Below are 15,577 nucleotides of genomic sequence, written 5' to 3' on the forward strand. Positions count from 1 at the left end.
AGTATTGCAAGAAGCCAAAGGTCTATTTTGCCATACAAACTGAACCCCCACAAGTGGTCAAGTGCCTTGAATGCAGAGTTGGCCCCTTGCATTCAAACACAGCATTATTATAAAAATACATTTATATACAGTGCTGAATACAAAATCAAAAGAGCTGTGACATTAAATATATCCCTTTTTAATAGCTTATATTTTTCTTTCCCTTTCAACTTGATGCTATGCAGGACCGGATTTATGTATAGACTAAGTAGGCTGAAGCCTAGGACCTCTAAATCTAGGGGGCCCCGCCAGCCTGCCCACTCCCCACTCCAGCGCTGCAGTCTCCCCTCTCCTAAAATTGCAAACCCAAGACTTCATGTGAGGGCAGGGCAACTCAGGCCCAGCGACTATGAGACACAGGGCTAGCCAATGGGGCCCAATTTGGAATCTTAGAGATATAAATACAATCCATCTAGATTGCCCTGGTGCAGGGGGCTCCCTTAGGAGCAGCCTGCGGGGCCCAATTTGGTCCAATTGCTCCAACTGCCTTAAGGCCAGCCCTGATGAGACTGTGCAGGGGCTGGGCTGACAAGCACTGCCACTTCTAGGTCCCTGGTGTCACTATTCAGAGTACAGACTCAACGACTTGTTATGGAAATGAAGGGGGGCACTTACTGGAAATCATTTGTGTCACCTCTCAACACCTCTCCTCCCTCAAAACCCCAGGATAATAAGCCTTTACACTGTTAATGGAGAAATCTTGCAAATTGTATCCCTTCTGGTTTCTATTGGCAAAACTTGTTGAATTGTTGCAAGAAAGTGTCAAAATTGTATACCTTTGTACTTGACTTGCTGATGGACTACTAACCTTTGAAAATCACATAAAATCAATGCCATAACCAATTCTTCCATTTCAATGCCATGTTGCTTCAAAAGGAAAGGCAGACTTGGACATCACCTTCCTCCATAATCCTCTAAGCGAGAGGTCATGTACTCAACTTGGATACTACCCTCCTCCATAATCCTTGGGATATACAGTCAAGTACAGAGAACCCCTCCCTTGAGGGAACAATGAACATCCATTGATGGGTTTCCTGAGGCAAGGTGTTCCCACAGCCCATCCTCAGGAAGGCCAGAAGGCAAAGATATGCATAGATAGTTTTATTGTTATTTAGGTGGCGGGTACTTAAAGGTGAATCCCTGAGACGGGGTGAGTTCCCGTTGCTTGGTCCCAGCTCCTGCGAATCCCTGCGACGGGGTGAGCTCCCGTTGCTTGGTTTCCGTGCGCTGCTCTCGTTCGCCAGAAGCGGCTTAGTCATGCTGGCCCCATGACCCGAAAGCTGTACGCTGGCTCCCTCGGCCAATAAAGTGAGAAATGAGCACCGCAACCCCAGAGTCGATCACAACTGGACCTAATGGTCAGGGGTCCCTTTACCTTTATTTTTTACTTAAGGTGTTAGGAACTTGATCTGATAACTGGGGCAAGTTGATGAACTTGGATAACCTCATGACTCTTCTCCCTCCTTGTGACATCATAATGATATATCAGTGATGTATCAATGATGGTTCTGGAAATGTATTCTGGGTAGGGACACAAGGTCTTCAAAGAGCTTGTAACCCATGTTCGGGGTTCTTACTCTGTGTGGAGACCTGCTGTGGAACAATAAAGATTGTGGTCTACTGACCGCTGTTTTGCTCCTGTATTTGGCTGGAACTTCCTTCTTCTGCTAACCGCAGAGACCTGCAGGGACTTTTGCCCTGATAAGCTGGGCTGTTGAGTATCCTCACACCCCAGAATTTTCCATCTCAGAATCCAGAGCCAGCAGGCCCAGAGTCAACAACCAGTTGCACAGCCTTCCCCAGCTCAAGGGTCAGGTCAGTAGTGGTACATGCTGCACTTTAATCAATGGGAGGGGGGCTGGGGCAGATAAACTAGGCAAGCAAGCTCTCCCAAGTCTCTTCCATTCCTTCCCTCCTCCTTGGCTTGAATAGAGCAAGGCAAACACATGTGACTGACACTGGCCTCACCCCTCCCAGGCAGAGAAGTCTATCTTTCACACACATCAACAGAGCCTGTTGGTGCCTGTAGCATGCACTGCAGACTGCCCACAGGCAGAGAGAGGCCTTTGGGATCAGGGAAGGCAGCAGTGGGAAGGGATCCTCGGAACTACCTGTAGAAGGCAGGAGGCCAGGCTGCAGTTGGTAACTGGACCTCATCCTGACTCTGACATTAATGGGACCAGGCTCCAAGCTAACAATCTTTTGCAGAAAATGGAAGAACTGGAATCTGTGTTTATGCTGCATTTTTGGACCCATGTGCTAGTCATTTTCACAAGGTCAGCAAAGCCCTTCATAAATCAGACCTGTTATTGAGTTATTGTGCAAGTTTGTACAGTTCACTTCTGGATTTTTAAAGGAAAATTAGAGATGATTTTGATGAGCTTGAGAAACAAGCAAAAGCCACCTTGCCAAATGTCAACTACAAAACAAGGAAACAAAGAGGGAGGGAACAGCAAAGAAATGACAGAAGTGTACCTGATGCCTTAGATGCACTTTCTTCAAGAGTCAGGTTTAGGATAAAATCCTTTATTCCTATATTAGATGCACTTGAAGCCAATTTAAAAAGAAGTAGTACTGTGTAGAGTGATGTTGCACAATTGTTTGCCATTCTTTCTAATTTGACAGCATCTAAGCAAGAAATTAAGCAAGGTGTTGAACAGTTGATGGAAGCATACCCAAATGATATTGACCTGAAACTTATTGATGAACTTTTGCACTTTCACCTGTACATGACACAAAGCCATAGGCCTACAGCAGAGCATTCTCTGTCTCATACAGACCTTTATCAAATTATATACAAGGACAAAATTCATATGGCCTTTCCTAATGTGGAAGCAATCTTGCAGCTATTTCTTTGAGTATTGTTATTTTGGCAGCTCCCAAATCGTTAATCTTTCCCGTCCAGCTGTTATCAAAGAAACAGAGAGAAACCTCCTTCTAAAACTCCTTGTTGATTGATTCTTAAACAGACTCTTTGCAATGCAGCCATATATCAGACAGTTGTCAATCAACTGGCCTCTGGAATCCAACCAGTCCCCCCTCTGGGCCCTAGAGAGGGGCTGCCAGACATCCATTTAGCCCTTTCTCTCGCTCATAATAAAAAACTTCTTTTTGCAAACAGTTGTATATATAATATTGTTTCCAGTCTTTATGACCAAGCAACAGTTAGCTCCTGCTTCTCTTAATCAGGGGGGTATTACAGATATTCCATAAGTGCGTAGTGGGTAGACGCCATTTTGTTCTTTGCTTTCGTCTTTAACAGGCATTTCAAATCTTAAAAGAAAAGCGGCTGTGAATAGGTCCCAATTATATATAAAAGTCCATCTGTACTCACTTTTTGAAGAGCAATTTAGGTTCTTAATGAGGCTTGGCATGCAATACAAATTGTTAACGTTAGAAGAAGAAAAAACATGCCAAGCCCCTCCAGATTCCAAACATCATGATAAGGATCTCTTTGAAGTTCGATCTTTTACACCAGAGACTACATACTGTAGGCTTTTCCCCAGCTTCGTCAGTTCAGAGCGTGTCTGTTTGTTTTTCAAATCTTTATATTTTTCCAAACAGATGCGTCCGGCTATGGGGTGGCATCACAGGAGTATCAGTCCGTCCTTTGCTCCATGACCCACTGCCCCTGCCACCTGCCACATCGGCAATCTGGGGCAAACCGCGGGTCGTCGAGACAGTCCTCCCCTGCCCTGGGGAGGCTGCCAGGGCTAATTACCCCCATATCAGCCCTGAATTATCGGAATGGCTGGAGTCCGATCGGAAACAGGAAGCCACTATTTCTTAGCCTTATGGTCACTAACTGCTCAGGAGGAGAGAGGAGTTTTTCAAGACTCAAAAGAATTAAAAATGAATTAAGAGCCACAATGTCTCAAGAAAGTTTGTCCGCACTGAGCATTCTGTACATTGAAAGTGACAAACTTAGACAAACAAATTTTGAGGAAGTTTTGGATGATTTTGCTATGAGGAAGATTAGGGGGGGGGGGACGACATTTTAGCCTTGCTGTATTTGATGGTTGTAGTTTACTTCTTAATATGTATTTTAAAACTGACTTTTAATATGTATTTTACTTAAAAACTGATTTAATATGTATTTTAAAACTGACAGGAGAAATTTTAAATACCTGTCATCATCCTTGGCTTCACTCAATTTTGTTTATAACACTCTTCCATTTTCTTCTAGTCGTGAGGGTGGGGGATGGGAAGGGGCCTCACAAGTGGAGTAGCCTAGGCCTCTCTTCATCTAAATTTAGCCCTGATGCTATGGCTAAACCACATCATGTCTTGCTACAACTTGATTAAAATTTGGTAATGCCTCTAAGGACCAGGTAAAATTACCTTGGAGCAGAGCTGGCCCACAGGCCACCTGTTGATCACTTTTTTCTTAAATCATTGTAATTGGTTTATCTGCAGCAGAAGAGAAAGTCTGAAGAAAAAGACAATCTGGCAACCTTAACATTATTCATTTTCCATCCCAGTGCACATCTTCCATTGTGATTTTAATTATCTACCGTATTTACTAAGTTCTACAAAACATGCAAAGCAATACCAATCCTTATCTTCTTCTTTTTTTAAAAAAAAAACCACCTCTTTTAAAATAATGATTTTTATCTCTTATAGAAGTCTCATTTGCATGCTGTTGAATGCAAAACAAGGAAATTTGTCTTGCCAGGATTTCAAAAGATTATTAAAAAGCATGACACTGATCCCTGCTGATAGTTTTCAATCAGTTTTTAATACACACACACACCATGTTAATAAATCAGAACTCAAAACACTGAAGATTCCCACAGGTTTAAAGACCAAGATGACTGAAAGGATGGATGAAAACATTTATACTTCTTTCTTCTCAGATGGAAGCATCATGAGCATCAACTAAACTTGTGGGATCTCAAGCAGAAACGCAGCAGACCATCACTGATATTATCCTCAGGCATTAGCCATTTGATGCAGTGCCCATGAAAGGTCAACATGTTGGACTCTTTCCGATCAGCTACAACACTTCTCATCTGAAGCAACGTTTTAAGACCGATTCCTTTAAATTGGTTATGAGGAACCTGTGGTGCTCCAGATCTTTTGGGATTCCAAATCCCTAGCATGGCTAATGGTTGGGGGTGGTGGGAGTAGCAGGCCAACAATATTGGAAGGGCCTCAGGTTCCCCATTCTGTAATTGAAAGTAGTCATTCAACATAAGGACCTTCCAGTTCCATGGCAGCTCAAGCCTTGCATGGGATGTAGGGAGTGTCCTGTCAAAGCAGAGAGCAGATAGGCCCAAGGGGCCCTGCTAAGTGAGGAACAGAAAATGTTTTCTCTGCAGGGAGCTAAAGCCAACTGACACCTTACACAGGCCAGCCACACATGGAGTGTGGTAGACTCCACCTCCCTGGAGATGCTGGCTGGCTGGTTAAAGGTCCCTCGTCTTACTTTGCAGTCTTTAATTTCTGCATGGCTGGAGAGATAAGACGATGAGTCCCCTACTGAATCACTGAGTCAAAGGGTAGTGGCTCAGCAATATTCTCCAGCCAGGAGGCCTCAAATAAGGCACATCAGCCTGGCAGTCAAATTTATTTGTTAGAAACCAGTATTCTTGGCCATTCTACCCCTTTCCCCAACCAAGAAGTAGCCTGAACCTTGTTCTTTTTTTATTCCTCCCACAAATACTGCAATGTCCTTGGGTTGTGGGAAATGACAAGTACAACACAATGGACACAGTTCTTTAAAAAACACATTTTAGTTCCACTGAATTTCAATGGAAAAGTTGCTCATAACTTTATTCAGTTGAGATCTGTGGCTCAAGTCGTGCTTTATTTTGCCTGGATCATGTCCTATGTAAGGAAGGGATTTTTTTTTTTCATTCTACGCTTAAAGAGCATATTACACTGTTGTCAAATAGAGAAGCAGAATATGATCATTCCAATGTTTTAAGAATATAAAAGTTGCTTTAACATGTTTTGATACTCCCTCCAATCATCTCTACACACAACTTACTCTGTGGTCATCTGGCAGGTGTTGACTAAACTGCGGGAGGCAGTGGATGACAGGAGTGCTTGGTGTGCTCTGATCCATGGGGTGTCCCGAAGAGTCGGGCGTGACTAAACAACTTAACAACAACACAACCTATACTACTGAAATGTGAACACAGAGAAAAAACAGCCACTTAAAAGAGGACAGTAACAAGCATATTTTCCTTTTTCTTTTTTGCCTACCTTTCGAGAGCTTTGAGGAGGATGGTGCCTGTGATAAACCTAAAAATAAACAAATAGAACTTTTAAAGAAGGTAAACAAACTTAAGTCAACAGACATCTTGCTTCTGAAGAAAAATGCAGTTTAACATGGAAAATAGCAACAAGCAGGAAAAGGTATCTAATGAAGCCCTAAGCAAAACATATACAAGGCATGAAGATAGCAAATTAATTCATAATAAATTGTAATAAATTAATCACCACCACCATCATCGTCTTGAGCTGGATCCTCCTCAGCTCCTGTCAACTTATAAGTTTCCGTATGAACTACATTGATACCTTACATGTAAAATACATGTCCCAAGATGGACCCAGTAGGATCCAGTAGTAGAAAGGCTAAGATGGATTTCCCTCTTACATACCTGCTGGAAAATAGGAACCTTCATCCCCCTTTCTATTTTCCCAGGCTTTTGGTGCAGACAAGTTACTGCAAATGACTAACAAACTTTTCCTTTAAGTGCTAGTGCACCACAAAATTGCAAGCTGTAGCATATATTACTGAAAGGGAAAAAAGGATTCAGAAATCATTCAACTTTTTTTGCAGTGAAGGAAGGAAGGAAGGAAGGAAGGAAGGAAGGAAGGAAGGAAGACTACCAAGAAACATGAAAAATGAAGTCTTGATATTCAAAGTGCAGATAGGAATAATATACAGAAGATGTAGGCAAAACCTCTTCCCAAGACTTTGGAGAATCACTGGGAAAATGGGAAGTGGTCTTACTCAAACCAGTGGAGCTCTCTTTCATTTCCTTCATTGGTTCATGCAAGTTCATAGGATACCCCATCACTGCACATCTTTAATACATGAGACTTGCTTTGGTCTCTGACTACGATTCACTTCCAATGGTGGGTCATGGCTGTGGCAGAGGCAATGGCATCCTCCAAGTAGTGACCACACTGCACTCATCCAGATAGGGGTGGGGTTGGGTTAGGTGTCAGCAATGATGGGAACTCCAGGTTGGTGACAGTAGTCCTGGAGGTGTGTGCACAGCTGTGGGGCTCCTGCCACAACTCTGGGGCTCCCCTGATCTCACTGCCCCCTCACTCTGCCACATCCCTACTTTCCCTCCCCCTGCCCACCCCCCAAAAAACCCACCACTGCTACCATCTTTCCTACAGACGCAACAAGTTTTTCATTGCTCTAGCTGAAACATATCAGTGAAAACGTATTTCCTGGAAGCCATCTGAGATGTTAAACTATCCACTTGATGAAGCAATTCCAGGTCTACAAGCATCCTTCTACCAATCCTGATAACTAAAATAGGGAAAGGGGAGCTGAAAAGTGTTGACTATAATGAGAGGGAGGTTAAAGTGGGTGGTAGGAAATGCAAGTCAGCAGGAGAGTATACATGCATTATATGCATAAGGTCCCAAGTTTCCACACTGAAAGCCCCGAATTACTGCTGCCAGGGCAGATCAATCATGTGACCTAAGTATAAGGCAGTTTTATATACTCAAAATGCCACTCACCATGGGAAGTGCCAGCATCATGGTCTGAGGATGTCACAACAGCCACATATAGGAGAAATGAGTTAACAAAGATCTGGTCCTCTGCCCCTCAGTCTCAGCCAAGGACTGGCTATAAGAGCTGTGGCCAACTCAACTTTGAATAGCTGGCCCTTTGTGATGTCATAGACCCACAGTGTAGGAGACTCTTTGGTAGTGGTGGTGGTGGTTGTGGGCTTGCTTATGAAGCCGTTTTCAGCAGGAACAAGCCATGGTTCTGCAATGCTTTCCCCAATAATTTTCCCACTTAATTTTAGCCCTACAAATGAATTCAGGATCAGTCGTCTAGTTCAAGAAAGACTCACTCGTGCCACTATTTTCTCTAGCCTTAGACCATGAGGCTGTACAAGGAAGCGCCACTTTTCCTCCCAACTTTAAAAGACTATTAGCTCTTTAAGGCTATGAAAGAGAAAGAGATTCTCTCCAGGATGCACCCACCATGTACTGCTACTGGAATACAGCGGCTTGATGAAGCCTGCATGTGCAGTTTTTGTATTTCCATCACCCTCATGTTGGCACAATCATGTGCTCACTGGGAGCAGTTGCTACTTGCCCCTGCAGAGTTGCAAGCTGCAAGACTGGCCTGTATGTTCTGTGCCTTAACTCAAAGCAGGAGTAATGCATGACTCCCTAAGATCTCAATTGTCATCTCTGGTCTTTTCATATGTTTTTTTCTTAATAGGAATGTTACTCAATGGACACCCCAGCCTCCAAATTAACACAAAGCTTGAAATGTCGTATTTTATATTTCGTAAACGTTCAAACAGAACAGTCATTTACATTCTCTCTTCATAAAGAGAACCATCAGTCAAGACGAAAAACTATTTGGCTTTAATTGTGAGGAAGTAATAGATTATTCCTGTATAAATGCTAATCAAGCCTAATTTAGTCACCGCTACTCCCAAATGACACAAATGATGAGAGGACAAGTACAAGCAATCCTGAGCATACTGGAGGCAACTCTTCGCAGCCACACTAGTAATTTGTGGTTCAAAAGAAAGGGGAGGAGTACCAGTTTTTGTACAGCTTCCCTTTACAATTACCTGGAAGCAATTCTTACTTTGCAATATGCAGGTCTATAACTAACAGTGATAACCAGCTCACAGGTGGTACCAGCAAATCCCTAATCACTGCTTTTTTGGGGGGGGGGGACTCAGGGGTACCAGCCATTCCCATGCCCACCTGGCAATCTTTGAAGCTATGGCAGAGTGGTCCAGCAATAAAACTGCTAGCACATCTGCAAAGCTAAGCAGGGTCCAGCATGGTTTCAAATTGGATGGGGAACTATGTGTTGAGTTTCCTGTGTTGTAGGGAGTTGGACTAGAAGACACTCAGGGTCTCTTCCAATTCTATGATTCTGTACTTCTTGGTCATGTGGGAATGCCTCACCTGCAAGGGTGCCCTATGTTTAGGGAGCAGGGAGCATCTATTCCCTTTATCAAGGAAGAAGTTAACCAAACCGCCCTTGAATACTTTCATGGCTCAATTGCAAAAACATACTCAACAATATTTGGTTAGAAGAGTTTCCTTGTATACACCCCATCATAAAGATAGCAGCGCTGATCAACAGCTACAAAACTTTTCACTTAAAAAAAGGTGCCTCTATCATGCAGAACATGTACATAGGCCCATTGAGTTGTTTATATAAGACGCTGCCCACCGTTTCAATATTAGGTCTCCCATACTTTTAACAGTTTTATAGATGAAGGATTTTTGGCAGGTACAGATTTCTTATATAATGGTTGAAAAGGTGTATAGAGGTTCAAAGGTTGACCACCTATATCAGGGGTGCAGAAGTGCAAGCCCCGAGTCTGAATGTGGCCCTCCGGTCCTCTCTATCTGGCCCTGGGGACTCTCCCAGGCCAGGCCAACTCTCCAGGCTATGCCCATCCTCCCCATCCCACACCCATCACCAGCCCTGCTCTGTACCCTCCTTTAGTGCTCTGCCTGGCTGAAATGTGCCCTCAAACTCTTGTATGCCTGCATGGAGGATGAATAGGGCTGGCTGGCTGGCTTTTGCATGCTTGGAATGTAGCCCACTATGCAAAAGGTGTGAATCACACCTGTTGTTCCATCCACTTCCCCGCCCCCACCTCACTCCATGGGCGCGTGGCCCTCAGAAGGCTATCTGTGTCAAACTGAAAAAGTTTCAGTAGAGAATTCGCAAGGGCAGACTTTGGTCTTTGAAATTTCAGTAGCTCCTGTGCAAGGTGAAAATTTGGTGGCCCCTGCCTCTCTCCTTCCCTTCTGACTGTGCACTACACCACAGTTGTGACACCCTGAGATGCCCCATTCAATTTGGCACCCAGTGAGGGGGGGGGACCAGTCATGCTGCTCTAAATCCACTTCTAGAATTGTCAGGGTAAATGTTGATGCTCCTGATAAATAACCATGTGAGGTAGGGAGAGCTGCTCCCCACAGCATCTCTGAATGAATCTTCAGATAAAAGCTGCTCACCCACCTCCACCCCTCAGGATTATGGGCCTGGCTGATTGAAGAAAGAAGGTCTGTGCACTTTTACTGTGAAACCTGCAAAAAGCAACGAGTCACCAGGTGGCTTCTCCAATTTCTATCCGATTTCATGAATGAACACCTTCTCACACAATCCATACATGAAATAGCTTAAATGCACTCAAAAGGGGCCAAAAATGTGGTATTCCTGCAAAACACGTGAAAATTCTTCAGCATATGAATTCAAACCTCCACAAAAAATACAGGCTGAGTTGCAGCTGTGAAATAATTTCTCAAAAGCATTCATTTTAATATGGCATTTGCAATCCAAAATGGCTCCATTGCCCTTCTACAGAAAAATATTCAAGCTGCAGATTGGGCATGAGATCTGAATTACCAGTAGCTTTAAATACTTTTGTAATATTTCAGGCTTACCCAAAAAGATCTGCTAGTTGATATACCAAAGGTACATAATGGTGGAGAGTAACCATGGAAACACTGTACAACTACACATTTTTCCATGGCAACCAGGCCTCCATGGAATACTAATGAGTGACCATGGCAACAGGAAGTTAAAGAGAGGATGTCTGGAGACCAAAATATTTCATGTATCATTTATAAAAGATTATAAAAATTGACAACTGAATGTACACATTTGCTTTATACAAATCCCAATTTCTGAAGTAAGCAACCACAAAAAGCAAAGTCACTGGAATGCTAAGTACCACTTTTATGTAAAATAAAAACAAACAGAAAAATATCTTACTGCTATATTAAACCAGAGTTCTTATGTTTTGATTGAACACAGACAGGCATAACAACTTAGCACAGTGGAATGAATTCTGTATTTCCCAAAATTTCTATGAAGTGCTGCATTCTGAGCTCTATGAAAGACAACCGGAAAATATTCATATGCCTAAATTCAAAACGTTTTCTGTTTCTCAACTCAAAAGCTGTGTGATGCTTCAGGCCTTTGGCCAACCTTAAGGCAAATGAAATGCAAAGAAATTGGCATTTAAGGCAATTTTGCAAAATAGAGAGGTTGACAGTGTTAAGGCATCATCCACATTACTGGTCAGAGGCAAAAATCACCTGCCATTTATAACATGGATGAACAACAAAGTGACCTACAGAAATATATATGTCAACAAAACAAAATAATATGAAAATTAGCTCTTTGGTGGCAAGGCGACTAAACCAAGTAAGCTGTACTGTTGTCAGAGTCTATGCATGCGCCAGACATACAGAGAATTTTATGCTGGCCTTGTCACTCTCGTGCCCTTTCTGCTTTCTCAAGCTTTAGGATAGCTCCCTCCCTTTCTCATTTTTAGAAGTGTCACATGCACACTTAACAATCCATTTTGAAAAGGAAACTTTTCTTAAAAGTGCAAAACTATTCTCAGTATAAAAAGGTAAAGGGAACCCTGACCATTAGGTCCTGCCGTGGCCGACTCTGGGGTTGCGGCACTCATCTCACTATATTGGCCGAGGGAACCGGCGTACAGCTTCCGGGTCATGTGGCCAGCATGACGAAGCCACTTCTGGTGAACCAGAGCAGTGCACGGAAACACTGTTTACCTTCCTGTCGGAGCGGTTCCTATTTATCTACTTGCACTTTGACGTGCTTTCGAACTGCTAGGTTGGCAGGAACAGGGACCGAGCAATGGGAGCTCACCCCATTGCGGGGATTCTCAGTACAGTGGTGCCTCGCAAGATGAAAATAATCTGTTCCGTGAGTCTCTTCGTCTAGCGGTTTTTTCGTCTTGCGAAGCATCCCTATTAGCGGCTTAGCGGCTTAGCGCTATTAGCGGCTTAGCGGCTATTAGCGGCTTAGCGGCTTAGCGGCTATTAGCGGCTTAGAAAAAGGGGGGGAAGGGAAAAAACTCGCAAGACTCGCAAGACGTTTTCATCTTGCAAAGCAGGCCCATAGGGAAATTCGTCTTGCGAAGCGCCTTGAAAAACGGAAAACCCTTTCGTCTAGTGGGTTTTTCGTCTTGCGAGGCATTCGTCTTGCGGGCCACCACTGTATAGGTGGGCAGATAAATAAGTTCCGTGATTAAAACCACCTTCCACTTTAAACTTGAAGAACCATTTCCCAGCCAGAGCTCAGGCCTGGAAAGGAACAGGCACCATCTGAACTGACTACAATGAGGAAACCTCCAGAGCAGACTCGCTGCGAAAAAGAAATGAAATAAAACGTATGTGTCTTCTTCATCCTAACCCCCTTGTTGTTTTATCTACTGTAGTCACATTGGTATGACTTTGATATGTTCCTCTGGGCAAGGATAGGAAATCTGGTACCAGCTGCACTTCCCAGAGGCATTCAAATGCCTGTGACAGAAAGGCTCCCTCCCTTCCTCCTTCCCTCTCTTTTTGATGTTATAGGGTGTATGCAACACTTTCAGTTTAGATTATGGAGCTGCCAGAAGTCACCTTTTAATTCACAGGTAAAGAGTTTCATCTAAATCATCTGTTATGGAGCTTAAACAAGAGGGACGAGATACAGTTTGTGGCATCTCATCACCGCCTATGATTTTACCTATCAGGGTGAAATTTCAATCCACAACGCAGCCAATGTGGTCTTGTGACACTTCTGCCTTTCCTATGCAGCCAAAGAAAAGAGAAATCTGCTAGTGGTTTATCCCCATTCGTATGAAATGTAAAGCTAAATCAGAACATTCAAACTCCATAGCCACATTTCTCCATCTTGCTCCAAGTTCAGATATCAAGGCACAAACTTCAGACTGAAGCACACCCACATCTAGGCTTGCCACTTACTTTGCAGGGTGGTGATAATCTCTAGCCATAAGAATGGATAGCTGAGTGAATGAATGAACCAATGCAAACTTACAACTGCTGTCTCCATAAACCGAGAACTTTTTAAAAATGTAGCTAAAGGAGCAACCGACAGATTGTGACCACCAGAACGATGTTAAACTGAGGCACACATCCTATGGCATGGCCCAGGGCAAGGAGTTTGTGGGGAGCAACTGGAAGTTCACTTCACTGTGCATCTGTCACATATTTTGAAACATGAGTGAAGCACAAACCCTTAGGAGCTTTCACTGTGCATAACTAAATAGACACTAATAACATTAATGAGTGAGCAAAGCAGGCATACAGACCGTAGGTTTGAACATACCAAAGCCAGCTCACAATACTCTCTGTGTGGTGAAGAAGCAGACACACTGACATAATGTGACATGGAGGCCAATGCATTTACAAGATTCACACAAATTCCCCTTTAAGAAACAAACCCCACCTTTTGGGAGTAGTACGTATGCAAATTGGGCCTTCTCGTGGAGTGCCCACCTCACAAACATTATGTGCATGGTGGATATGAAAGCTATGCACTGCACTCCCTTCTTCCATGAGAAGGATCACTAGCCTAGTAAGAGTGCAAGTTGGGCTGAAGCTGCTTAGTCCAGCCAACTCTGAGGACATCCTTGCACGTAATGCGAAGCCAGCATGAGCAGCTGAACAAGCAAGGATATGAAGCCATAAATCAAAGTTGGCTTCTTCAGCTGCTCACATGAAGGGAGGAGAAAAGTGGCTTCGAAGGAGCTCCCACGTGATACTTTTGCATATCCTTGCTTAAAAAAAAAAATTAAAGATTTCTTAGTTTTAAAAAAATATGTTCGTTTTCTGTTTTTTCAAGTTGTGTTTTCTACAGATCAGTTTCATATGTTGTGAGACATTAGTGTTGCTCGCAGTATTAGGTTGTGAAGAAAAGAGGGGGAGGGTGGAGAGGGTGCATGGGGTGGGATAGGGTGGTAATGCCACTTTGTGTATGTTTGAGGTTTTGTATCAGCGTCACTTGTGTGGGTTCTCTTTCTATTCGCTTGTTATATTTCCTTGGTGGTGAGAGAGGTAGGGGTGGCCTAGGGGTGGTTGGGTTGGCTTTGGTTGGCTTTAGTTAGATTTGTTTGTGGCAGGGGGGTTGGATTTTTGGGTCAGGTTAGCCATATTGATTCGTATGCTGTTGGCAGATTCTTGTTGTTGTCTTGTTGGGCTATATATGTGATGAACGGAACCATACCGGGGGTGAAGGCATCTTCTTCTATTTCATATCTGAGCTTATTAAACAAGCATGTTTAGCCTAATGTTGCATGTGCAAGTGGCCATAGTGAACCTGACATTTAAACCCAAGACCATTTAAGCCAAGACCTTTTGCTGCTGGGCCTATGCATATTGTTACCTGCTCACTTGCATTTTAAATTAAAGCTATGTTTTAAAAATCTAAGCATCCAAGAAGTAGGTGGTGGAGTTCTCTAATGAGCCACAAAATTTCCCCTAACCTATACTTGCCCAATCTGGATATGCTGGTCTTGAATGCATTTTGCAGTTTTTATGCCAAGATCTCTCAGATGTTTTAAACTTTCAAGAATGTACTCCACCTCAGGGGTTTTTTCCCTTTCCCAGTATGAGAACGGCTAAGGGAGCTGGGCATGTTTAGCCTGGAGAAGAGGAGGTTAAGGGGTGATGTGATAGCCATGTTCAAATATATAAAAGGATGTCACATAGAGGAGGGAGAAAGGTTGTTTTCTGCTGCTCCAGAGAAGCGGACACGGAGCAATGGATCCAAACTACAAGAAAGAAGTTTCCACCTAAACATTAGGAAGAACTTCCTGACAGTAAGAGCTGTTCGACAGTGGAATTTGCTGCCAAGGAGTGTGGTGGAGTCTCCTTCTTTGGAGGTCTTTAAGCAGAGGCTTGACAACCATATGTCAGGAGTGCTCTGATGGTGTTTCCTGCTTGGCAGGGGGTTGGACTCAATGGCCCTTGTGGTCTCTTCCAACTCTATGATTCTATGATTGATTCTATGAGATTGAAAGTAACTGGCATATATGCATACATTTAGAAATTAGAAAATTGCACGTAGTCTTTGGAAAACCCACTGATAGGCTTTGAAAACCCATGATATAGTGCTTATTCCTATATTATCTTCTATAATTTCTGGGGATTAGGGACACAGAAGCCATTTGAAGGGGTGGGGGCTTGTCAATGTTAATCACCTCCAGCAGTTTTTTTTTCACCTCAATTCATGCACACACAGAAAGAAAACAGGATGCAAATTAAATTTGAAGAATCTGATGGCAAATATTCAGCAGTGCTCAAGAAGCCAGAAGGGTGGAAAAATACAAGGATCCCATTTTTTTTCATGTGAACATCCTCTGTTCCTGTTGTGCTTTTGTACAAATATGTAAAGGACTACAGCACCATCTGCTGATATTTTACACATATTGCACTACTATAATCCTCAGAAAGGTTACTGCAATTAAAATTGATGGGGTGGAGATTAAGTAGAATGGGAATCAGCAACTAGCAGTCAAATCAT

At 43.2% G+C, this 15,577-nt stretch overlaps 1 protein-coding gene across 1 annotated transcript in view; it reads right to left on the minus strand.

The window, feature by feature from the left end:
• ANK3 (ankyrin 3) overlaps window positions 1-15,577 on the minus strand; it is a 388,986-nt gene that overhangs the window by 356,472 nt on the left and 16,937 nt on the right. Inside the window, exon 2 of the mRNA XM_079975546.1 lies at window positions 6,250-6,288. Coding sequence (XP_079831672.1) covers window positions 6,250-6,288 — 39 coding nt within the window. The remainder of the gene's footprint in view (window positions 1-6,249; window positions 6,289-15,577) is intronic.

The sequence above is a fragment of the Podarcis cretensis genome (genome assembly GCF_951804945.1).
Source record: "Podarcis cretensis genome assembly, chromosome: 5".
In the NCBI taxonomy this organism is placed as follows: domain Eukaryota; kingdom Metazoa; phylum Chordata; class Lepidosauria; order Squamata; family Lacertidae; genus Podarcis; species Podarcis cretensis.